General features: G+C 47.0%; 1 protein-coding gene across 5 annotated transcripts in view; it reads right to left on the reverse strand.

The window, feature by feature from the left end:
* The window catches only part of CCDC33 (coiled-coil domain containing 33), a 154,606-nt gene that overhangs the window by 97,683 nt on the left and 30,229 nt on the right, over nucleotides 1–26,694 (reverse strand). For all 5 annotated transcript variants that reach the window (XM_083630314.1, XM_083630315.1, XM_083630316.1 and 2 more), the window contains 2 exons: nucleotides 13,116–13,249; nucleotides 2,636–2,745 (listed from right to left, as the gene is read on the reverse strand). In XM_083630314.1, the coding sequence (XP_083486440.1) occupies nucleotides 2,636–2,745; nucleotides 13,116–13,249 (244 nt within the window). The remainder of the gene's footprint in view (nucleotides 1–2,635; nucleotides 2,746–13,115; nucleotides 13,250–26,694) is intronic.

Consider the following 26,694-nt stretch of genomic DNA (forward strand, 5'->3'; position numbering starts at 1 on the left):
CCCTCGGCCAATAAAGCAAGATGAGTGCCGCAACCCCAGAGTCGGCCATGACTGGACCTAATGGTCAGGGGTCCCTTTATCTTTACCTTCTTCCAGAAGGCATAAGCTGAAAGAGATCGTTTCCAGGGTGCGCACTATCCTGCACTATTTCTGTAGCTTTCTTATGACACCTGGAAGCATAGATTTGTTCCAAGATGGGAAGAGTGCACCCAATTATTCTTTCTGCAGTCTTTACAAGCCTGGACAACATTGTTTTTCCCCTGACTGCAAAACTGCCATGTGAATGCAGCCTGGCTCAGACCAGCTTGATCTATGTTGACTGGAAATGGCTCTCCAGGGTTTCAGACAAGAGGTCTCACTCCATCCTGCCTGGAGATGTCAGAGCTCAAACCCAGGCGAAGCAGATGATGGCCCTTCCCCTCTCTTAAAGGGACCCCAGGGCTCTGGCTTACCACATTTACTCGAGCACATGCTTCTGACTTCTCAGGCTTTGAAAACCTGAAACATTTTCCCATCACGGATTATTGCCTTTGCATAAAGATTTCCTGGGCCTGACCCCAATGAACTTCAACAAAACGCTTTTTTGTGAGTGAGGCTGCTGCAGAATGTAGTGTGTAAGCCTGGAATTAGGAGGTTGCCAACAAAGATCCGTATAGTAAAAGCTATGGTTTTCCCAGTAGTGATGTATGGAAGTGAGAGCTGGACCATAAAGAAGGCTGATCGCCAAAGAATTGATGCTTTTGAATTATGGTGCTGGAGGAGACTCTTGAGAGTCTCATGGACTGCAAGAAGATCAAACCTATCCATTCTGAAGGAAATCAGCCCTGAGTGCTCACTGGAAGGACAGATCCTGAAGCTGAGGCTCCAATACTTTGGCCACCTCATGAGAAGAGAAGACTCCCTGGAAAAGACCCTGATGTTGGGAAAGATGGAGGGCACAAGGAGAAGGGGACGACAGAGGATGAGATGGTTGGACAATGTTCTCGAAGCTACAAGCATGAGTTTGACCAAACTGCGGGAGGCAGTGGAAGACAGGAGTGTCCTGCGTGCTCTGGTCCATGAAGAGTCGGGCACGACTAAACAACTAAACAACAACAACACCAGGAGGTTGGATCCCAACATGCGGGGAAAGTAAAGATGCCTCCTCTGGAGGTGAGAAGAAGACTGTCTCGGAAGACAGATGGTGCATTCGAAATAGTCCTCTGTGTCAGAAAAATTCCCAACAAATGGGAGCACAGCAAATCAAGGAAGAGGCTAGGTGAGAACTCCCTGCAGCAACATCTTCTCTTCTCCATGCAGTAGAATGAGGGCTCATCCACATGTCCCTTATCCACAGTGGTGTGTGGATCCACAAGCAAAAGTGGCTGGAGCAACATACGCTCATATTCTCACACAGCCCTCCCTGTTCTCCATCTGGGCAAGCGAGAGACACTATCAGAGCTCGAGGCCAGGCAAAAATATTCAAGGAGGGTGCAAAGCAGAGCAGGTGAGAGGCTGGAAACTTGGAGAGAGCCCTGTGAGCCACACAGACATGCCTAAAGGTAAAGGTAAAGGACCCCGACAGTTAAGTCTAGTCGCGAACGGTTTTTCCGGGTCATGTGGCCAGCATGACTAAGCCGCTATTGGCGAAACCAGAGCAGTGCATGGAAACGCTGTTTACCTTCCTGCCAGAGCAGCACCTATTTATCTACTTGCATTTTGTCGTGCTTTCGAACTGCTAGGTTGTCAGGAGCAGGGATGAGCAACGTGAGCTCACCCCGTAGTGGGGATTGGAACTGCTGAACTTCTGATTGGCAAGCCCGAGGCTCAGTGGTTTAGACCACAGCGCCACCCGCGTCCCAGTTTCCCGCTCTCTACAGTAAAGCTCTTGTTTATTCATGACAATCCATCTTTGAAGATGGATAGCAACCTATCAGGGCACATACAGGCCAGGCCTTTAGATTGCTTGCATAGATCATCCAAGCCTGGGGTGGGGACCTTCTCCAGCCCAAGAGCCACATTCCTGTCTGGGCAACTGTCTGAGGGCCACAGGCCAGTCATGGATGAGGCCACAGGCAGAAGTGGGCACTGCAACTCATGCCACATTTAACTTGGCCTGGCAGGCAACTGTGTGCACACACTCCCACTCCCCTCTCTAACCTCCATCCAAAAAAGAAGAGGCATTAGCAGACATATTCTAAAAAACGCTCAGGGAGGGGTGTGTGTGTGCAAAGCCCAGTAATTGAGCTTTGGCCTGGGGAGAGCTCCAAGGATCAGACAGAGGGGCCTGAAGGGTCACATTTGGCCCCCAGGACCTGAGGCTCTGCACCCCAGTCTGCCTCCCCCAACCATCAAAGCATGTGGGCAGTTTCCCAGAGGAGGAGGCAGCACTCTGAACAGAGGTGGGGAACCTGCAGCCTTCCAGACATGGCTTAACTTCAACTCACATTGCCTCCAGTTGGCTTGGTTAATGGCCAGAGAGAATGGAACCCAGCAACCAAACATGTGAACAACCATCTATGTCTTCCACAACGATCCAGGCCTATGGTGATGGCACAACTTGCCCTTTCTGAACCTTAAGTTAGGCGTGGGCTGAGAATGCCCAAGGTTGGACAGCCAGGCAGATAACGGGAGCAGATTGTGGGATGTGGCTTACCAGCACTAGGGCACAGTGGTAGTGGTGAAAGGGTTGCAGGTACTTCACAGGGAGGCTGTATTTGGCCAAGATCTCTTTGGTGTCTTTGTCGGCCACGATCAGGGAAATGCCTGGAAAAGAAAGAAAAGGAGGCAGACTCATTAGCATATGTAATTAAAATCACTCAGGGCCAATGTGCACCAAGCAGGAGGGGATTTTCAATTATTTTTATGTGAAGCAGAACACTGCATTGTATTGCTTTTGCATCTCACCTATTCTCCAAAGAGCACATGGTTCTCTCTTTCCTCATTTAACCCCCACAACAACCCTGTGAGGTAGGCTAGGCTGGGAGAGGCAGTGACTGGCTCCCAAGGTCACCTATGAGCTTCATGACTTAGTGGGGATTCGAACCCTGGATTCCCAGGTCCTAACCAGACACTAACCATCACACTGCACTAACTCTTTATAGGTTGACTTTAGGAAAGGTAGAAGGATAATTTATGCTACATCCTCACCATGCATTTAAAACTAATGAACCCCTTGCCCCAAGACTTTATTAAAATTATCTGTGGGATGCAGCTCAGTGGTGGAGTCCTTCCTTTGCATGGAAAGGGCCCTGGTTCCATCTCTGGAATCACCAAGGTAGGCTGTGAAGAGCCTCTCTCTGAAACCACGAAGCACTGCTGTCTTTCAGAGAGGAAAATGCTGTCAGACAGACCCCTGGCCTGACATGGCACCCGCCAACTTCTATGTTCCTATACCACCAGCATTCAAATTGAAAGGGCCCACATGGGATCTTCAACTTGATTAACTAATCTAATGTACATTCATAGCTTTTATCAAGGCTGATGAGTTTCTCAAGCAGATGAGGCAAAAATCAATGTTACCAATTAAGGGCGGTAGCTCACTTGAGCCTTGCTGCTAATCAGATTTGGTATAGGAATCTCCTAATCATCATCACCATCATCTAGTGTGAAGAACAGAGAAGGTTTTATTATTAGTTTTCCATTGTTTTACAGTTCACAAAACCTGACCCTGCGAGGTTGGACGAGGCTATTCCACAAACTTCCTTGCAAAGAATGGGGGTAGATCTGCATCTTCAGCATCCAGAGATCCAACATATGCTATGAAAAAAAGCCTGGAAAGTTTTCCCAGTGAGGGGCAGTCACAGTCTCGTAGCCTAAACTACCTCACAGGGTTGTTGTGAGGATACAATGGTGAGGGAGGTGTGTATGCCACCTTGCGTTCCTTGGAGAAAAGATAGGATATAAATATTGTTACAAAAGTTGGGCACCATCCCCACTCACTGTGGAGCAGTAGCAAGATCCCAGGGTGGGGGGCTGGGATGCCAGGCACTCATATGGGGTCCTGTGTTGCTCTGGAGAATTGAGATACAGTGAAGACTGCCATAGTTTTAAGGAATATGGTTTAGTCATCTATTTATACCTTCTGTCTGCATGGAGGGAGTCCGGATCTTACAGCAGGGTCATTTCAAGAGGGACTTGTTCCCCACACCAGTGCAGCTCTGTAGTCCAAGGCCTCTCTCCCAGCCTCCCTTCAGCCAGTCTGCCCAAGATGGAGCCCAGTCTTTCTTCTCCCCTTTCTTCCTCCCAGCACACCTTGCTCTAAAGTCTCTCTCTTCCTGTCACTTCTAACCCACACCCCATCACTATGGCAACCTCTTTCTGCCCAGGCCCAAGATTCCTCTTAGATGGACCATCAGCACCTTTTGTCAGGTCCATGCCTCTATCCCAGGTGAAGCCCTGGCTTGGAAAGGAAGCCGAGTCTGTATTTTTCCACTGGCCTCCAATCTGTCATGGGCCAGGAGTCAGCTTCACCTGCTGAGCAGCAGCCTGAAGGAGCCTGATCCTTTCTTGCTCCTGATAAGAACCAGCTGGCTCCAGCTTTCTTAAGCAGGGTCTCCAGCCTCAGTCAGTTGCTGGAAACAACATTCTTCGTTCCTGACCAGACCTTGCAGCTTCTTGCTTCTCGTGACCATGGACCCTCAGCTTTACCCACAGATCGTCTGACTATGCGAACTGAGATAGTCCTGACCTTAGGACTGGACTGGACCTGGTATGCAGACTCTGCCTCCAGGCAAGTACCCCCTTGAGACTCAACTGGTTGGTTGGCTTTTCCCTCCACTGAGCTCTGCCATGGGTGACAGCACAGGACTATGACACAATCTTTCTTTCAGTACTCCAAATAATCAAAATCCTACCTTTTATTAATTTCTAGGGTTTAGTGGGGGGGTCTCCCCTAATCTAAAATGAATGAATGGATGAATGTTGAACTTAGTGATCCCTGGGGCTTCTTGCACCCAGGATGCTGCTATGACAGCTTTCTCCTAGGCATCCAAGCAGTGCAAGGGAGAAATGGGGTGGGGGAGAGAGAACTGGCTGGTGCCCCCACTCCTATTCCTGTTTTGCCACCGGGTGAAATTGGGAGAAGGGGGAGGTGGGAAGTTCTTCACCTGAAGGAGCGTCTCCACCCCCATCGTTCAGCCCAGAGACTGAGGTCCAGCGCAAAGGGCCTTCTGGAGGTTCCCTCGCTGCGAGAAGCAAGGTTACAGGGAACCAGGCAGAGGGCCTTCTTGGTAGTGGCACCCAACCTGTGGAACACCCTCCCACCAGATATCAAAGAGAAAAATAACTACCAAACTTTTAGAAGACATCTGAAGGCAGCCCTGTTTAAGGAAGCTTTTAATGTTTAATAGGTTATTGTATTTTAGTGTTCTGTTGGAAGCCACCCAACGTGGCGGGGGAAACCCAGCCAGATGGGCGGGGTATAAATCATAAATCATAATCATAATAATTAATAATAATAATTCTAGGTGTTCAAAGTGATGAAGGACTAAGGTGTGAGGGTGAGCAATGGGAGCAGTTCACTTAACTCTTTTCATGAGAACATCAACAAGGCTTGCTGCAAAATATGGCAAAAAGAGTGTGTGAATTGAGGCGAGTCATTTGTTTACACAACCCTGCTCTGATTTGCAACCCTCGCCTCCCACAAAATGTTGGCATTACTTTCCCACATTTCTAAACTGAAATCAACAAGCATCAAGGCAAAAGGCTCATGTGATTAAAAATAGCCCTCTTCCACTGGCATGTTATTCTTTGCATTGCTTGTGAAAATGCCCTAAAATCCTCAGGGGCACCCAGTTGTCACTGCTGCTGTCCTTGGTGCTGAACTGTAGTCTATTGCTCTTTGGCAGTGCTGTAAATGTTGGTGCCTTGTTGCTTAAGATACACATAGCTCATCAGCAAAGTGTGGCCCTATTGCAATTAGATTGACTGACCCCACCATGAAACCTTATCTGTTTTCTCCTCCATCTACCCCACAATTCACACTTTTTGTTGTTGGGGGAAGGAGTGGAACCTTGACAATGTGCTAATCTTGCTCTGACCAAGCAGAACATGAAATCCACAAACAGAGAAGGAACCTTCTAAATAAAGGGCACATAGAATAGAAATAACCAATGCTGACCACCAAAAACAGAACAACAGGAGAATAAGCAGGCTATAGGGATGCGGGTGGCGCTGTGGGTTAAACCATAGAGCCTAGGACTTGCCAATCAGAAGGTTGGCGGTTCGAATCCCCGCAACGGGGTGAGCTCCCGTTGCTCAGTCCCTGCTCCTGCCAACCTAGCAGTTCGAAAGCACGTCAAAGCGCAAGTAGATAAATAGGTACCGCTCCAGCGGGAAGGTAAACGGTGCGCTGCTCTGGTTCGCCAGAAGTGGCTTAGTCATGCTGGCCACATGACCAGGAAGCTGTACACCAGCTCCCTCAGCCAATAAAGTGAGGTGAGCGCCACAACCCCAGAGTCAGTCACGACTGGACCTAATGGTCAAGGGTCCCTTTACCTTTTAACCATTAGGTCCAGTCATGGACGACTCTGGGGTTGCGACGCTCATTTTTACTATTTTTCTTGAAGGGACTGTTTGACTTATTTGTTAAGTAGCTTCATTGTGTAGGAAATGGCCAGTAGTCCTCAGATGACCCAAACCCCCATAAAATAAGAGCATAAGAACCCAAGAAGAGCCTGCTGTATCAGGCCAGTGGACCACCTAGTCCAGCATCCTGTTCTCACAGTGGCTGAGCAGTTGCCTATAGAGAAGCCAGCAAGCAGGACCCAGTCACAAGATTCCTCTCCCCTTCCAGCTGTTTCCAGCATCTGGCATTCAGGAGCATTGCTGCCTCCAACTGCGGAGACAGAACAGAGCCAGCCTGGCTAGGAGCCATCAACAGACCTCTCCCCAGGAATGTGTCTAATCCTCTTTTAAAGTCATCCATAGGTGGCCAACCCTGCCTCCTCTGGGAGCCAGTTCCATGGTTTAAGAAAAGTAATCTCTTTTATCTGTCCTGAATTTTCCAACATACAGCCTCCTTGGCTGTCCATGAGTTCTAGAGATAGGAGAGAGGGACAACTTTTCTCTATCCACTTTCTCTATGCTCTGGATTTTTTTAAAAAATAATTTTATACACCTCTATCATGTTGCCTCTTATTCGCCTTTTCTCTGAACTAAAAAGTCCCAAACTCTGCAACCTTTCTTTCATAGGGGAGTCACTCCACCCCCTTGGTTGCCCTATTCTGAAACTTCTCCAATTCTGCAGTATTCTTTTTAGGTGCGGCAACCAAAACTGTACACAGTAACCCAAAATCACAGGTTATCTCAATTTTGTGTGGTGTTTTTTGGAGGGGGAGGGGCAAGAACAGGAAGTGAAATTTGGGGAGATCCTGATTTATTTATTTTTTAGGGAGGAAGAGGAGCTTGCTGCATTGGGGCAGCAACTTCCTGTCTGTTTTAAATGACAATTTAGAAGTCACCGGCTCTGCTGTTGGTCCAAAGTCAGGATAAAGCTGTTGCTCTGGTGCCTCCCTCAATATGGTTTCCATGAGGCAAACATGTCTCATCCCCATCCCTCTTCATTATCTCTTGTAGCTCAAGTCACTCTGCTCACAGGAGGCTTGACAAAGGAAGATTCCAGCTGCAGATCCTTCTTCAATAACAGCAGCTTGCTTTCGGTGTGACCCCATCAGTGAGGGGAGGGTGTGGGGGAATCACCAAAGCAACAGCACCTGAATAGACCTCTGATCAGCCGCTGATGATATGCCAACAAACCTGCCCACCACACTCTCCCCCCCCTCTTTCACATTCCCTCCCTCCTCTGTTCTTCTCATCTTGATGCACGGCAGACTCAAGCTGCTCCCTGACTTCAGTCACACTCCAGAAAATTGCGGGGATGTTGGCCCACTATGGTTATTACACTTGTGTCAAAGGGCACGGGGCGGGGGATTATTGTGACTCTGCTGGGCCCCTCATCCACTCTTTCCCTTGGCCCAGGGACAGAGCCTCTCTGTACGGCAGAATAATTCCACTTCTGCTTTGCCAAGGTCGCCTTTGCAAAAGAATACAATGAATCCCACACAGCCTGCATTGCTGTAAAGGCCCAATCAAGCGAATGAGGCAGCCACCTCAGCCTACCGATTTCAGGCATCATGAAAGGTCACCCAATGGCTTTTAAATTCATCATAATTGCTGCTGCTTCTCCAGCTAGAGAGGGGGTGGGAGGTGCTTGTGGAATTTTCTGCATCAGACGGCAAAAGTCACTTGACTAGCCTTGGATGCTGTGTGTCAGGGGTCACTAGTGTGCTCCCCAGGACCTCCCAGAGCACCTGCTGCAAACAGTCTACATAAATATCCCTGCCAAAATCCCCCATGCACAAGAGATGTTTGCTCTTCAAGCTCAGGTCTTGTTGGCAGAGGATCAGCCTCTCCTGTATTGAACACCCCAGCCCCACTTAAACACCCCTGGGTGCCAAGATTGCACACCCATCATCCCATCCATTCTGGACAGAGAAGAGGTGCAAAATGTTTACGGCATGTAATGCCTTAAGAGAAAATATTATGAAAATGATATATAGGTGGTACATGACCCCAGTCAAGCTTGCAAAAATTTACCATTTGCCTGATAATAAATGTTGGAAATGTAAAGAAAATGAAGGTACATTTTTTCACCTTTGGTGGACGTGCCCTAGGATTAAGGCTTTCTTGGAAATGATTTATAATGAATTGAAAAAGGTATTTAAATATACCTTTGTGAAGAAACCAGAGGCCTTTCTCTTGGGCATGGTCGGCCAATTGGTGTTAAAAAAGGATAGAACTTTCTTTATGTATGCTACAACAGCAGCAAGAATACTCATTGCAAAGTATTGGAAGATGCAAGATCTACCCACTCTGGAAGAATGGCAGACGAAGTTGATTGACTTTATGGGATTGGCAGAATTGACTGGCAGAATCCGCGACCAGGGAGAAGAGTCGGCAGAAGAAGAATGGAAGAAATTCAAAGACTATTTGCAAAAATACTGTAATATTAAGGAATATTGAGTGATGTTGGATTGAAACTAAGGGGTTATTAGCTGTAATGGTACAAAAGAATATGAAAAAATAGTTCTTTTTCTTTGTATATAAGTATAAGTTACAATAAGTTAAGAAGATGGATAGAAAATAAGGTTTTTAGCTGTAATGCTATGAGATAAGGATTTGCTGGATGAACAATTTGAACTGGAATACAAGAAGGGGAGGCATGAGGAGGTCAGGGAAATATGTTATTGAAAAATAAGTTATGAAATTTATGTGTTTTTAATATTTTTTCTTTTTAATTTTTTTCTTTTCCCCCCCTTTGTTTTCCATAAAATGGAAAACCCTAATAAATATCTTTTTTTAAAAAAAGAGAAGAGGTGCAAAATGCTTCTTTATATGAGCGAGAAGAGAGCAGGAGCACAGCACATAGGTACCTTCCTCCCACTGACAGGCAAGCATGCTCACACTGTTTCACAGTCCTGCCCCCCTTTCCTTTTAGATGCTTGCAGGCATTCGGTGTAATGCTGTGTCCCTGTGGCAGACATGTTTTTGACTGGTGCCCAGAGCACACTCTCAAGATTACAAATGTGGCAACTGGCCCCAAAACATTGGTGGCTCCTGGGGTGGGTGGGCTCACCATTTGCAGCTCTGCCTCAGAGAGCAAAATGCTTTCAGGTTGCCCTGAAAGAGAAACAAGCCTTTGGGGAGTTTGTTTTGAGATGGCTTAGTTTAGGACAGGCATGGCCAAACTTGGCCCTCCAGATGTTTTGGGACTACAACTCCCATCGCCCCTAGCGAACAGGACCAGTGGTCAGGGATGATGGGAATTGTACAGTGGTACTTCGGGTTACAGATGCTTCAGGTTACAGACACTACAGGTTACAGACTCGGCTAACCCAGAAATAGTACCTCAGTTTAAGAACTTTGCTTCAGGATGAGAACTGAAATCATGCCCCAGCGGCCCGGCAGCAGCGGGAGGCCCCATTAGCTAAAGTGGTACCACAGGTTAAGAACAGTTTCAGGTTAAGAACGGACCTCCAGAATGAATTAAGTTCTTAACCCGAGGTACCACTGTAGTCCCAAAACATCTGGAGGGCCAAGTTTGACCATGCCTGGTTTAGGGCTAAACTGAAATCTCTCTCTCTCTCTCTCTCTCTCACACACACACACACACACCTTCACCAGGGGCTTGGTATTTTCAGAGAAGAGGGTGAGCCACTGCTAGGATTTCCGCATACACCTCAAGTAAGTCATCCCCTTTGTTACAAATACTGTACTCTCTCTTGTTAGGAAGAAATTTCTGAGGGTAAAAGCAGGTGGGCTCTCCTTCCTTTGAGGTTTCTAAGTAGAGGCTGGATGGCCATCTGTCAGGGATTCTTTAGCTGTGATTTCTGCATTGCAGGGGGTTGGACTAGATGACCCTCAGGGTCCCTTCCAACTCTACAATTCTGTAGATTCTGTGGTTCTAAGTATAAGCCTCTTGCTAAAACACTCACCAAGAGCAGGGTTCCAATAGTAGTGCTGTCCATATAAGCCCAGGTTACTCGCAAATCATCAGTCTAGGTCCAAAACATGATCCACCGGCAAAGTCCAGCAACAGTCCACAGCCAATAGTTCAGGCAAGTTGCACCATCTTGGACCGGAACGCCCAACAAGACTGACAGCACCATCTACAGTACTTCAATTAATGCACTCCTTCAGTTTGGTCATAGACTGACTGGTTACCTGGCTACATGATGGAGTCATCAAGTGCCCTTCATCACACACTCAGTTCCAACCGACATTGTTTCGCCCTTTGAAAGCATTGTCTGAATCAGGCCTCAATCAATGGACTGAACTGACTTATTTATGCCAGTGGACAGATGGAGACTGAGGCTGCAAGACAAAAAGTATGCACACAGCCAGCTTCTCCCCCCCTATATATATATATATATATATATATATATATATATATATATATTCTGGCTTGTGTAAATGAACGGCTCATCTGAATTTGATTTGCACCATTTAAGGGTCTGACCCTGAAAGAATACAGACTCTTGTCTTTCTCAATCGTTCCAGGCTAGGTTAGGTAGAGGAGTACATCAAGCACTGCTTTATTTCACTTAAGCAACAGCTGTAATGGAATTACGAGGAGTGGGTTGTCTGGCTGCCACTGGCTTTGTTTCGCCAGAGTCTGGCATTAATCTAATTGTGGGCGCTAATGCCATTAGCATTGCTACAATTACCCACATAACATTGCTCAGCTTGGAACGATCAAGATAAAGTCACCAGGGCACATGGCCACTGCCTTGGAAAAATGTAAAAATTATCACAATCATTTCCCCATCAGATAGATAATTGAGCTGGGAGATGACTGTCTCTGTCTTCCTCTCTGTGTGTGAGTGTGCATAGGTGCGTGCAATTCTGTGTCAGCTGAAGGATTCAATACTCAAAAGATCTCCGCTTTCCTTTTTTGAAAAAGCAGGGTTCTAGCCCTATGGGACTCCAGTACCCAACATCCATAACCACTAGTCATGCTAGCTGGGGGCCAGCGGGAGTCTGGCAATATCTGGAAGGTCACAGACTCCATCCCCACATGCTCATTTTTGTCAAACAAGCTCAGCAGGCTTTTAAGGTGCCACCTTTTCACCCGTGCTTACAGCTGGAGTGCCTCTAGCACAATGCTCATGCCGCCATCTTTCTCCAGTGTAAAACAACAACATTTGATGCCAGGGAAATCTCAGAAGCTGGTGTTAATAGGAAGTGGGGCCTGTAGAGACTGAAGGTGAGGCTTCTGCGTTCAGTGCAATTCTTACTCTAGTGTCTACAGAGAATTGAGTTTGCATTCAACAACACACTTTGAATAGAAACTGCTTCCTTCTAAGAGTGAGTGCTTTTTGCACCTGTTAATTTGTTATGCTCCTGAGAAAGGAAGAAATGGGACACAGACACCATATTTTTTCTGGAGACATTGCTTTCTGTTTGAACCTCTGCTTGGGTAATATTGACAATGTCATCGTACTGAATGTCTTTTCTCAGAACCTATGGATACCCTTTTATTGTTCTCTGTTTTTATTTCAAAATTTGTAATAAGAGAGATTGCAAAAAAAGTGGAACCTTTTCTTTCTTTCCAAAGGCACTCAGAATCATAGAATCCACCCACTGCAATGCAGGCACCACAGCTGATTTGTGCCTGGTGGTTGGGAAGTGCTGGGCAAGGGGCTTTGCAGACCCAGCCAATGTGTCGCGCCTGCAAAGCCCCTTTCAGCCCTGCCTTTGCCTGGCTTCATATACGTGGCTTGGCTGAAATGGCCTCGTGGACCAAACTGGGGAGGCCTGAGGGGCTGAACAGCCTGTGGGCCAGAGGTCTGTTGCCTCTGCTCTGGTGTGTGCTGCTAGGAGCAGCAGGGTGTGTTTTGGCATGCAATAGCTTTTCTGTTAGCCATGCACAGCCCTGTGTGGTGGAATATGCATCAACGTCCACATTGATAGAAGATAAATGATGAATCAGCAGTAAACAGTGTGGGATGTGAAACACAAGATCAGTCAAGTACAACATTCCTAGAGTGAACATGTTTACAAATGGGGAGGAATGTTTGTCCAGCCAGCAGGTAAACTTTCTGTTTTCTTCTGGGCTGGAACAGACTTCCTCTGCATGTGACTAGAGGTGGGCATGGCCTCACCTGTGCAGGTAATGACAAAAGCACAGGGCAGGGCAGCCATCTCTCTCTCTTTGACTACATGCATCAAAGAAGCAACATCTGCTTAGCCAAAGATGCTTCCAGCCAAGAGAGGACAAAGGGACTGTCTTCTTATGAGATAGTTTCCAGGTGCATGTTACTTTTCTAAGCTAAGTCTGCCTTCTGGGATCCGATTGTGAACAGAATGATATGTGAGTAAACCTTTTTATACCTTTGTAGAAGACTGTGTCCTGTCTTATCTTTTATGAGGGAATAAGGGGGAAATACCAGGACAGTTATTATAGAGGCTTTAGCGAGCCTGAGCAAACGCATCCGCTGAGTTTAAAGAGGGGAATGTTACTCTGCTAAATTGTAGCAGAGGGCCTAATTGTAGCCTGGGCCTAAGCTACCACGTTAGAGGGCCTCCCACCCCCAAGAGGAGAGCGCCTCGTGGCCCTTTCCTGCACTGCACACCTTCTTCTCCGGCCTTCTCCTTGTTCATTTCCACAGTCACTGTCTCCTCCCAGATCGGTCTGTGGGTTGGCTGGGCAGCCACGTGAGTCACGCCCTGGGCTGGCTGCTTGCTGTCTTCATCCGAGGTGGTTTTTCTGGGAGAAACAGGAGAGAAGGAGTCGTGACTTCAAAGCTGGGTTTGTTCACTTATTGCATTGACCACCTTTTTTCTCAAAGGAGCTTGATGTGGTGTGCATGGATCTCCCCCGCCTCATTTAATCCCCACAGCAATCCTGTGAGGTAGGTGAGATTGAGAGAAGGTAGTGGCTGACTCAAGGTCACCCACTGAGCACTATTCAAAGCCTCATCTGCAAGGTCATAGTCCAAGACTCTACCCATTACACCACACTGCCCCCAACAACTGGGTGGCTGATGCTGAGCAAACCATCACAAATCAAGGCGGACTTTGGCTTTTGGAGAAAGAATGCTGCACAGTGGCCCCAAGACTGCATTACAGATAAATATACAGTGGTACAGTGGTACCTCACAAGACGAATGCCTCGGAAGACGAAAAACTCGCAAGACGAAAGAGTTTTTCGTTTTTTAGTTGCTTCACAAGACGATTTTCCCTATGGGCTTGCTTCGCAAGACGAAAATGTCTTGCGAGTTTGTTTCCTTTTTTCTTAAAACCGCTTGAAGAGGTGCAGTTGCGACTGACCGTGCTTCGCAAGACGAAAAACCGCACAAGACGAAAAGACTCGCGGAACGAATTAATTTCGTCTTGCGAGGCACCACTGTACCTCAGGTTATATATGCTTCAGGCTACAGACTCTGCTAACCCAGAAATAGTGCTTCAGGTTATGAACTTTGCTTCAGGATGAGAACAGAAATCGTGCTAATGCGGCGCAGTGGCAGCAGGAGGTCCCATTAGCTAAAGTGGTGCTTCAGGTTAAGAACAGTTTCAGGTTAAGAACAGACCTCCGGAACGAATTAAGTACTTAACCCGAGGTACCACTGTATTCCCAGGTTCAGACCTTCACTCTGAGCTGCAGGCCTCCATCTGCAAAGTGCTCTGTTGTCAGGACTGAAAGCAGGGCTGCCTTTGGTTCACGCATTTCAAGCTGTAAGACTAGCATTGACTACAACTTTATATGCTTTCAAACACCTTCCACTAGTCATGGCACAAATCTAGGCACCACACTGGATCTTATACAACCCATTGCAAAGCGGCAACATAATCCTTTTAATCACAAACACCAGGCCACTAAATCTGGGAGGCCTTGGAACAGCAAACAGAGGCTCTTTTCTGACTCAGGACGCATAAGCCTTCTTAATGAAATCAGAACTGAAAGGGTGTTTGAAAGTCTGCTTTATTCGCTTCCTCCTGCCATGCACTCTCCAGAGGACCTGGCTTGATAATCCATTTCGTTGCTACGTGACCAAACTGGCCAGCCTGGGAACTGGGACAGAGCAGGACAAGGTCTTAAAGGTCATATGCCAAGAGGGTCACCTCTCAACCATAGCTTCCTTCCAGCCATCCAGACAAATTCGCCCTCACCTTCGTAATGACGCCAACATACCCTCCCACATTTCTTTGATGAAAATAGGGACGGCCCAATCCATAATGATAATTTTACTATTTATACCCCACACATCTTACTGGGGTTGCCCCAGCTACTCTGAGCGGCTTCCAACATATATAAAAACATAATAAAACATTAAACATTTTTAAAAAACCTTTCGTATACAGGATTGCCTTCAGATGGCTCAGGGGTCGGATAACTCCATACCCTCCAACGTTTCTCCAATGAAAATAGGGACATCCTAAGGAAAAGTGGGACACTCCAGGATCAAACCAGAAACTTGGGCGGCTTCTCTAAATTAGGGACACCCCTGGAAAATAGGGACACTGGGAGGGTCTGCACCAAACTGGAAGGGGTAGCTAATGTCACAGAAGACAGAATCGAGATTCAATATGATCTTAACAGACTGGAGAACTGGGCCCAAAGTAACGACATGAATTTCAATAGGGACAAATTTCAGGTTCTGCACTTATGCAGGAAAAGCCAGTTACACCAGTGTAAGATGGGGGGCTCCTGGCTTGCCAGTAGTACATGTGCAAAGGATCTAGAGTCAGTGTGATGCAGCAAAGGTTCGATGGCCATCTGTCATGGATTCTTTAGCTGAGATTCTTTCTTTGCAGGAGGTTGGACTAGATGATCCTTGGGGGCCCCTTCCAACTCTGATTCCATGATTTTATGCCTAATGGCTTCCTCCTCTTAGTCTCCGTGTTGCCCCTTAGAGCTCAGCAAGGAGGGAGAGGGGGGGACTAAACTAGGCTGAGTTTGCGCTGTCCACATACTGTTGGCCTCCTTGCCTTGCTCCCTCGCACTCCCACTTGGTACCAGCCACCTCTGCTGCTGGTTCAACTCTGGCTTCCCACAAACAGCTAAGTAGCAGGCGGCTTTGGAGTTTCCAGGGAAACCAGATTGAAACTGGAGAGCAGCCACGTTTTCAAGTGTCAAGGCTAAAGACTTGCCTGGTGCATGGAAGCTGCTCTAAACTTGAAGAAAAGGCCAAATGAGAACGAGAGAAAGAGGAAATGTGACTCATTTAAGCTGTGTGTGTGTGTGTGCTATTTCTTAAAGGGAAAACTAACTTCTCACAAAAGCTACCTGCCATCCTAAACACAGTTATAAGTAGCAAGCCCAGTTCAATACGACGGGGCTTCTTTCTGAAAAAGCATGTAAAGGAGTCAAGAAAACTGGCCGGAACGGTTGGAGAATTTGACACACACACAAACACACACATCAGAGAGAGAAAGAGAGAAAGAGAGAAAGAGAGAGAGAGAGAGAGAGAGAGAGAGAGAGAGAGAGAGAGAGAGAGGAAATACATAGCAAAATGATCCCTCCCCAAGTAAGCTTCTAAGCATTTTACAAAAGCCATTTCTGCCACATTGTCGAAACGCACAAATAATTATAAATACACCTTAGTTAAAACCACCAACTTAGTTAAAATCACCACCACAAAAACAATCCTGTTATATGATGTGGCATGTTCCTTCTCTATCTTGGAATGTGCAATCACTGCTAATATGTACATAGTGGGGAATCTATCACTCTGTCCCTTCTGGGAAACAGACATGTTTTACCTGCTTTCAGAGGCTTGCCGTGACCACGTTTTAATTTTGGGCTTGTATTGATCCAGCTAATCAACACCGTTATTTACACTTCCCTCTTGCCGCAGTGTTCCTTGGAAACAGCCATCATTACCAAGGTCTTTGCTATCTATTTATATGAGCGCCTATTATCACACACCAAAGAACTAATTCCCTGAAGGAATGATGAAGAAGGGAAGAAGGTACCTGGGGAGAGAGACGCGGGGAAGGGAGAGGAAGGGTTAAGAACCCCTATCAAGGAGCATTCACAGACGGCACCACGAGCAGGAACCAGAGTGCTAATTAGCAAGTTCTCAGCATTTATATAGCATTCCATAATTATCCGTTTATGCTGTTTATTCTGTGCAATATCTAAGGCAATCTCTTTCTTCTTCTTCTTTTTAAAAAAGTGGCAATTGCTGCCAGAGCAGATGAGAAATTATAAGAACATAGGAGGAGCCCTGCTGGATCAGGCCGATGGCCCATGTAGTTCGGCATCCTGTTGCGTGGAGAGTCCCCCGCCCCCCGCCCCCCGTGGAAATAAAGACACATAGCACAATTATTAAGGTTAATGGGCTAAATAAGGTCACAACTTTATTGGTTACAGGTGATGAGCGGTATTGGCTTAGGCATTGGTCCTAACTGACTATATCCGGTTCAGCCTCTCCGCTTGAAGTCTGGGAAGGGTTAACCACCAGTAGGGGGAGTCCAGCTGATGCACATCAACTAGGAACTCCCCCGGGGTCACCAATAGGGGGCATGCCTTAGGCCCTCACCTCCATAGGCTTCGGACAGGGCCACGCCCCCCAGAATCCTTTACGGACTACCCTTCAATATGCGGGGCAGGTGATGGCGCTTCCTCCCCTCTTCCATCTACAAAACAATACCAATACCAGTGTCTAATCGCCAATACCAAGAAAGTTGTGGCGATTTGCTACGAGGTAGGCGAAAACCAAGTGGCTGGTGCCAATTTGCCAAGTGGGATAACTTCCAACCAGGCCCCTTAACGGCGACCAACCAAGGTCAAAGACGAAAACCTTAAAGGGCAGGAGTGTGGGAAACAGGAACAGCTGGTAGGCAGGAAAAGAGGGAGATCCCCGGCCGCGCCTGCAGTTAAATAGGGCAGGCCACACCCCCAGAGCCAGCCGATTGGCTGGCCAGGGGGTGACGCAGCTGGGGATTCCCCCAATCGCGTGGGGGCGTGAAGCCCGCAACCCCTCCTCCTCTGCAGGGTGGAAGTGGCTTTCTCACAGTGGCCAGCCAGCTACACTAAAAGGGAGCCAGCAAGCAGGATCTGAGCACAACAGCAACACTCCCTTTCTGTGGTTCCCAGCAACTGGGATTCAGAAACATTACTGCCTCCAGCTGGGGAGACAGACCAGAGCCACCATAGCCAGCAGCCATTGATAGCCCCAGGCTGCATGAAATTATATATCCATGAATTTTAGCTTTCCTTGAAGCAGTGCAGAGAAAGAAGTCCAATACAGAAAGGTCATGCTGTACCCCACCCACCACAAGCATGGAATGAACCAGACTCCCATAATTCCTAGGGGTGTGTCTGATTGGTTTTGCACTGAAGTGCTAAATTAGTGGGGTGCGCACCTGGGAATATATTGAACCTGCCCTGCATAGGGTCTGGCTCCGGTCCTGCCTCCTGAGCCTGAGATCCTGAGTCTAGGAACCAGGGAAGAATTGGTACAGTTCACTGTTTTAATGCCAACGTACTTAATTTTCATTTCCCAAACCAACAGCTGAATTGAAATGCAGCCGATTGGTTGGACTCAAATTCATATGTTTTCTATCTGCTGATCAAATGAAGGCCTTGGCATTCTCAGCCACTTCTGAATCTCAAGCAAAGACCACAGTGGATGTAACCATTTCTTCTTCTCCCCCCCCCCCCCATTTTTTAAATTCATTTTATAACACAAATAAAAAACACAAACAGAAAAGACAAACAATACGAACAAATTCTTGTCATATCCTTATTTTTCTAAACATTGTTAAGTGGGCTTCCCCAAGTCCCACCTATCTGATTTTCATTTTACTTCATCTTTACCAGTTTACATATATCATAATTTCTAACCATCTCTCCCCCCCCCCACTTACTTTAACCATAAAAAACTTATAAAATACACTATCTTCTACTTCTAACCCTACCGCCTATATCCACTTCCAAAGCTATTCTAAGATTTAAATATTAACATATTTTTTCAAATATTCCTTAAACTTCTTCCAATCTTCTTCTACCATCTCTTCTCTCTGGTCTCGGAGTCTCCCGGTCAGTTCGGCAAGTTCCATATAGTCTGTCATCTTCATCTGCCATTCTTCGATAGTTGGTAAATCTTGTTTCTTCCAATTCTTCGCTAGCAATATTCTCGCAGCTGTTGTGGCATAAAGGTAACCATTTCTTGAAAGGGTTGCAAGACGGCAAACACACACACAGACACACACACACACACACACACACACACACAGACAGACACAACCCTTTCAGGGTCAGAAGCTCTTTCTGAGCCCCACCAGACAAAGCGAGAAGGACTCATCTGGCAGCCTTGGAGCTGGGCTGCCTTCGACACCATATGGATGAGTGGCTTTGCCCCTTGTCCCTGGGATGTTCCTGTGCATCTCCCCAGCTGTTGCTCTGGGCTACTCTGCCTTTAAAATCCACCCACCCCCGCCAAGCTCCCCTCTCCTCCAAGCAATGAAAAATTAATGACCATTTCTTCACAAGCCATTTGATATCGCCCATCGCTGGGGAGGCCATCTTAATGGAGTCACAGTCCCCCACAATGTGTTAATGGGATGCCTGCTTTAGGGGGGGGGAATGCTGCCCTGCAACCACCCTGGGTCCCCCTCCTCCTCCTCCTCCTCATTTTTTTTTAACCGCTTTCGCCTCTTAAGTGTAGCTGCTGGCATTTCATCCAGTAATTGGTCCTCTCTTAGCTTAGGCGGATATCTGGGCCTCTAGGAAAATTGCATGCTGCCTGATCACATGACCCTTTTAATCTCGCTCCCCTCCCCTCCCACTCTCCATCCCCAAAAGATCTGGTTGGACCACCAAGGCATCAATAATGGATGAAAGGATGCACTCCCCCCCTCCGCTTTTCATGGCAAAGGGGGGGCAGGTAGAGGCAGCTCAGCAGACAGACAGACAGACAGACAGACAGACAGAGCCCTCACTGTAGAGATCCTAGAAGCCAAACAGCACACAGAAATCTTTACACGCCCACACACCCCACCTTGGGTGAGCTGGAGGCAAAGATCAATAGGGCCTGCTCAGAAATTCTGCTCTCTGCATACTCACACCCAAATCAAAGGAGCAGTCTTGATGCGAAGACCCAGAAGGAGCCAAAGGCTTCGGGCACATTGACTTGGCTTTTCTGATCACTGGCCTCGCCATGCAGGGAAGCAACTTGTCTTTTTGTTTTTAATCAGCTGCTCAGGAGAGCACTACATTTGGCCACAGATGCCGGCAGACCCACAAAGCCAAATCATGGTCTGCCTGACCCACTGGCTCACAGAGAACCGTTGGCATGTGTGTTGGGGGGAGATGCCATTACAAGGGGGCGGAGGGCAGCACTTCAAGGTTGGGGGACGTTTTTCAGCCTGGGGGCCCCCTTCCCTTCTGTGGTCACTTGCCACTGATGGGCAGAGCAAGAAACACATTTGTGAAATAAGCCAGGGGCTGTTCGCAAACTCACCCCTTCTCCATCCTCTACCCAGGAAGGTCCTGATCCTTGGTTCCTCTTTCAGACTCTACCATCTCACATGATCAATGCATCAAATGAACAAGTCTGCTTTAGCAAAGTTCACTGCATTGGTTCAAAAATCCCCAAGAAGGATTTCCATAATTGGCAGGTGAACTGAACGTGAATTAAGTTCATTTGGTGACAGAACTTCCTGCAATTTCTGCTTCATCTTCAAGTTCGTTCTCTTATGTTTTAAAAAACTTCAGATTCTTTGGGCCTTTAAGCTTAAAGAACATAATTGCTAGGGAAACAAACTACAGTGATACCTCGGGTTAAGAACTTAATTCGTTCTGGAGGTCCGTTCTTAACCTGAAACTGTTCTTAACCTGAGGTACCACTTTAGGTAATGGGGCCTCCTGCTGCCGCCGCACTGCTGCAGCACGATTTCTGTTCTCATCCTGAAGCAAAGTTCTTAACTTGAGGTATTATTTCTGGGTTAGCAGAGTCTGTAAGCTGAAGCATCTGTAACTTGAAGCATCTGTAACCCAAGGTACCACAATAACCAAGTCACACCCCACTGATTTGATGTTTTCTTCGCCTCCACTTGGTTATTTTATACTTTGGCACAGCAGCTTGTAACATTCTGAATCCTTAAAACAAAACTTTTTTTTTTACTGAGGATCATTTGGATTACCTTGAAGTGAACTGTGTGCACTGGACACGAACCTAACCAGTTTGGTTTGGAAAGGGACAACTGTGAACTGGAACCTGTCCCTTTGGGAGCATCTTGAACTCAAATTTATTCCTTTTTAAAAATGAACTTTCCAGCTCTGCACAGTCCCAAGCTGGAAGGGAAAAGAACAGGGGAAACCCAGCAAGACCCACAACTGGGAAACAGAGAGACGGTAGTTGGCATTATCCAGGAAGAGGCAAGCATTAAGCTCGTGGCATTCCAACGCAGCTAGCGGAGGGAATCCAGCCTCTAGTAATGAGCTCCGCAGGGGCTTGCTGCGCTGATCATAACGTGCTTAGAGTCCCAATGAAGACTGAAGGGGCACATGGTGTGTGTTCCTGGGCAAATGGGGAGGAGAGACTGAGGTGGGTGCTCAGTCCCACAGACCCACAACAGGCGAACCTAAGGAACAATGGGAGTGGAGGAGGGATGGAGGTATCAATGGCTACTAGCCTTGATGGCTATGCTCTGCCTCTATGGCTGGAAGCTGTAATGCTTCTGACTACAACAAGGCTGTATATTGTCTCCCTGCTTACTTAACTTATATGCAGAATTCATCATGCGAAAAGCTGGGCTGGATGAATCCCTAGCCGGAATTAAGATTGCTGGAAGAAATATCAACAACCTCAGATATGCAGATGACGCAACCTTGATGGCAGAAAGTGAGGAGGAATTAAAGAACCTTTTAATGAGGGTGAAAGAGGAGAGTGTAAAATATGGTCTGAAGCTCAACATCAAAAAAACTAAGATCATGGCCACTGGGCCCATCACCTCCCGGCAAATAGAAGGTGAAGAAATGGAGGCAGTGAGAGACTTTACTTTCTTGGCCTCCATGATCACTGCAGATGGAGACAGCAGTCATGAAATTAAAAGACGCCTGCTTCCTGGGAGAAAAGCAATGACAAACCTAGACAGCATCTTAAAAAGCAGAGACATCACCTTGCCAACAAAGGCCCATATAGTTAAAGCTATGGTTTTTCCAGTAGTGATGTATGGAAGTGAGAGCTGGACCATAAAGAAGGCTGATCGCCGAAGAATGGATGCTTTTGAATTCTGGTGCTGGAGGAGACTCTGGAGAGTCCCATGGACTGCAAGAAGATCAAACCTATCCACTGGAAGGACAGATCATGAAGCTGAGGCTCCAATACTTTGGCCACCTCATGAGAAGAGAAGACTCCCTGGAAAAGACCCTGATGTCGGGAAAGATGGAGGGCACAAGGAGAAGGGGATGACAGAGGACGAGATGGTTGGACAGTGTTCTCGAAGCTACGAACATGATTTTGACCAAACTGCGGGAGGCAGTGGAAGACAGGAGTGCCTGGCGTGCTCTGGTCCATGGGGTCACGAAGAGTCGGACACGACTAAACAACAACCACAACAACTAGTTGCTAGGAACTGCAGGAGGGCAGAGTTTCTCTGGCAAGCCACTGGGAGAGCAGGCTGCTGGACTAGGTGGGCCCCCTGTGACCTGATCCAGCAGACTCCCCTGCTCTTTATATGGGAGAGTGCTCTTTGTGGCTGGGTCCTGCTTGCAGGTTTCCCTTTGAGGATCTGGATGGCCACGGGGAGAACAGGATACCGAACTAAATGTCCCCACTGGTGACTGAAATAATACAGTGCCTGTGACTTCTAGAGAGGTGAAGCTAGCACCAAACCCAGCTCCTGCAACTGCAACCAGAGCTAGGTACAGAAGGGTATGGATAGTGTTGTAAACAAAAATCTGCCCTTTCCCCCTTATGGGGTATCCAAGAGCCCATATAGAGTCCTTACGTAGGTTCCCTATTAGTAGGAGAAAATAACAGAGGCCAACCAGAGAATATTGAGAAGCAAAGCAGCTAGTAAGCCTGATCTTTATTGATCTGTTGCAACAGGGTCCCCACTCACCACACGCAGGAGGGAGGAGGAGCCAAGAACAATGGCGCGAAAGGCCTTATATAGATAGACATTTTAAATTCCCTGCCCTGGAGCTCAAGACCACCCCTCCATACATCATACATACATCACAGAAGGGGTGTAACCTAAGACCACCCCCCAGATACATCATACCTACATCACAGAAAAGGCGGTCTACTTCAGAAATCTGAGTGCGTTGTTTTTCTTGTCTAACAGGTTACCTGTTTAATGGTCACTTGATTGGATTGCCTGGGGAGCCTGGCTAGTCTTTTGTAATGATAAATACTTAGTTCCCGAGCCAAGTCACAGGCTCACACCCTATTCTTAAATGTGCCCTTAAGACAGGATTTGTGAAGGAAAAAGCACTGGGGAGAATTTTCCATTTTCCTCTGACCTTGTAGAGAAAACATTTGCTCAGTTCGGGAATCAAAATGGTTACAGGTCGGTCTTCCTGTGCTGATCTATGTACGTGCTTGGTTGGTACACTTATGAACATTTAACATACATCTAAGACCTCAAAATTCCTATCACAATAGGTAGAAGTGGGCAGTGCCCACCCAGGGGCAGCTGTGGACAGGAGTCCTGCATTGCAGGGAGTGAACTAGATGACCCTTGGCTGTCCCTGCTAACTCTACAATTCCACAATTCCATGAAAACATGCACTTCCTCATCCTTCCCATTTTTACACTGCACATCATTTGGCATGGGTCAGTACTTAACCAAAGAGATCTCGTTCGGTTCTGCATTGCTTCCAAGGCAAATGCAAATCCCTTCCAAAGCCACATATTCTTCCTGAACTGGTCTAGTCCATTTGGCCACTCAGCATTCTCTTGCCTCGTTTGCACCTCGTTCTGCTGTGTGGATCAAGTGAGGCACAGAGGAAGAAGAAGAAGAAGAGTTTGGATCTGATATCCCGCTTTATCACTACCCTAAGGAGTCTCAAAGCGGCTAGCAATCTCCTTTCCCCTCCTTCCCCACAACAAACACTCTGTGAGGTGAGTGGGGCTGAGAGACTTCAGAGAAATGTGACTGGCCCAAGGTCACCCAGCAGCTGCCTGTGGAGGAGCAGGGACGCGAACCCGGTTCACCAGATTACGAGTCCACTGCTCTTAACCACTACACCACACTGGCTACCCCGCTCTCTGCAGGAGCCCAGCATATTAAGCTGAGAAATTGGCATGCCAAGTTTGTTGTTGTAATTTGTGATATTTATTCACCCCCCTTTTCCAAAAAGGTGAACTCAGAGAAACTTGCAAAAGCAAGTGTGAAAATAAGAGAAATCACGAAGAGGGCTGCTCCTTGATGGAAGTCGAACAGAGCCTGTACTTGCTACAAGTCTTTTAAAGAAAAAGCTTCAGTGCATTTTAGTGCTGTTGATTTAACCATAATGCAGTTACTGGGTGATGTTCAAATGGATATGATGAGTGAGCAGATTACCCTTAAAAGGTTCTTAATGGTTGAGGCAAAGGCAGTGACATGGGAAAAAGGACGGAAAGCTAGAGCAGGCTGCCAGAATCTGACCTGGTCCAGGCTCAGGGGGAATTTAGAGGGATGAAGCAAAGTGGATATGATCCGCCTGCAAGATACCAAGATTATCCATGTCTTTCTGCAGACGGGCGAGGGGGGGGGGAGAGCTTATGAATTTTATTGAGCAATAAATGTTTAATAGCTGTGTGATTTGCATGACAGGATAAGTAGAAAGTATGGATGAGAAATCCAATCTATTGGTGTCGCTTAAGCACATCATTACTCCACCAGTATGAGCAGTTCCTGCTTGTATTAACACACACTTCAGCACTGAGTAATAATGTTCACAGTGGGTGACAGATGCTGGGGAATGACATTACCCAGGGCTCCTGGATCATGAGGGTTGGAACTCTTGGGAGGGGTTGAGTCCAAGCAACATCATTGGGAATAGGAGGAGAGGGATACCAGTTGAAAACTAGGTGCTGGAAACGGCAGGAGGAGAGGGTCCTGCTTGCTGGTTTCCCATGGGGCATCTTGTTGGCCACTGTGAGAAGAGGGTGCTGGACCATAGGGGCCATTGGCCGGATCCAATAGGCTCTTCTTGTGGGATGTAAGAATCAGGTGCAGTCAAACACAACATGGCTAGAGTAGACATGAAGGTTATCTCAGTCCTCCAGCCGGAACTTCCTGCTTTCCAGGACTGAGATGAAACTTCCTATGGGCAACTTGAGATGGGCATGGCCTCTCAAGAAGTAGAAAGAACCAAGAACCACAGGCTGGTGACCATCTTGTCTCTCTTGTCTCTATTGATGCCATCTTAACAACAGCACTACTAAAATGCACCCTTGGCTCCAGGCCCAGAGAAGAGAAGGGGGGCTTTCTCCCATAAGGAGATAGTCACCACATTTAAACTATGTTCTAACCTTTTAAGTCTGCCTTCTGGAAACCTTTGTGTGAACAGATGATTACTTGTGAGTAAACGTTTTATACTTTACAGAAGACTGTGTCGTGTCTTATTTTAGGAGGGATTAAACGGGGAAAATACCAGGAAATATTTACAGAGACTCTAACGAGTCTGAGCAAGCGATCTGCTGTGCGGGTGTTTAAAAAAAGGAGGGGGAATGTTAACTCTGCTGATTTTGTTGAACTTGTAAAGAAAAGTTGGGATAGGATATCTTAGACAATATATCCTCTCCCGCATCCCTAAACATCCCCACACTTCTTAGGTTCTTAATACTGTTACAAGACACCCCAATCTCTGAGCGGTGTGAGATTTCAGGAGGTTCCAGACACTTATCCTTGGAATGAGGGACCGTGGAGACTGTGTTGTCTATATGTGTAAATAAATCATATATCCTGAACAACCTGAGTCTAAGATGGAGGGGTTCACAGTGCTGACACCTCCAAAAGGTAGTATTGGGCATAGGGAGGGGGGAAGAGTTATTTTCTCAGTGGGGAAGGGACAGGATAATTTCCAAGTCTGACTCCAAATGAAGCCCATGGAGTGGAAGTCAGGAGCTCTTAATTTGCTGAAAACACTAAGCACAGTGACATGGCTGCAGTAGCTCTTCACAGACTGGAAGCAAGCAGCCTTCGACCCAAACAAGAAACTCACTTCAGTCTCTTAGCAGGACTCAGATGCACATGGCAGCAAATCACCTGTGGGCCATTGAGCTAGACAAGTGCTTTCTCCTGGCAGTCACAACAAGTCCAAACCTCTCTAGCTCTCCTGCCACAGTGACCTACTTTTGCCTGCCACTTCGCGGCTGGATATTGAACGGCGCATTTTGACGTCACGCAGCTACACATGCATGACTGAGCAAGGAGTAGCATTTGGTTAGCATCAAACTGCACTCCAGAGAGATACTGAGACAGACAGACAAACAGCAAGTATGTTTTGTGCATCTCAAGACTTGAAATCTTCTTGTGGTGGAAGGAAAAAGTAAAATGATGCGTTTTGCTTTTTATTTTATTTTTAAAGCAAAAATAAAAACTCAAGTGATATAATCCATACTTGAAACTGTGGCTCAGTGGTTAGAGCACCTGCTTTGCATGCTGAATATCCCAAATTCAATTTCCAGTATCTCCAGGTCGGGCTGGGAGCCTGTCTCATTTGGAACCCTGGATAATTGTTGCCAGTCAGTGTAGAAAACATTGAACTAGATGGACCAATGGTTTGGCTCAATGCCAGGCAGTTTCTAGTGCTGAAGACTCCTGGCAGGATAATAAATCTTTTGAGGAAATGAAAGTGGGGTTAGATGCATCACTACAGTGGTACCTCGGTTTAAGAACTTAATTCATTCTAGAGGTCTGTTCTTAACCTGAAACTGTTCTTAACCTGAAGCACCACTTTAGCTAATGGGGCCTCCCGCTGCCGCCGCTGTGCGATTTCTGTTCTCATCCTGAAGCAAAGTTCTTAAACTGAGGTACTATTTCTGGGTTAGCAGAGTCTGTAATCTGAAGTGTCTGTAACCCGAGGTACCAATGTGCTGGGTGCCTCATCAGAACTTTCTGACATTTGTTTGACAGAGTTGTTTGACAGTGAAACGGACTCCCTTGGAAGTTGGAGGTTTTTAAGCAGAGATGGCCACCTGTCAGAGATGCTTTAGCTGTGATTTGTGCATTTCAGGGGATGGACTAGATGATCCTAGAATTGCAGAA

Source organism: Podarcis filfolensis, assembly GCF_964270895.1.
Source record: "Podarcis filfolensis genome assembly, chromosome: 9".
Lineage (NCBI taxonomy): Eukaryota > Metazoa > Chordata > Lepidosauria > Squamata > Lacertidae > Podarcis > Podarcis filfolensis.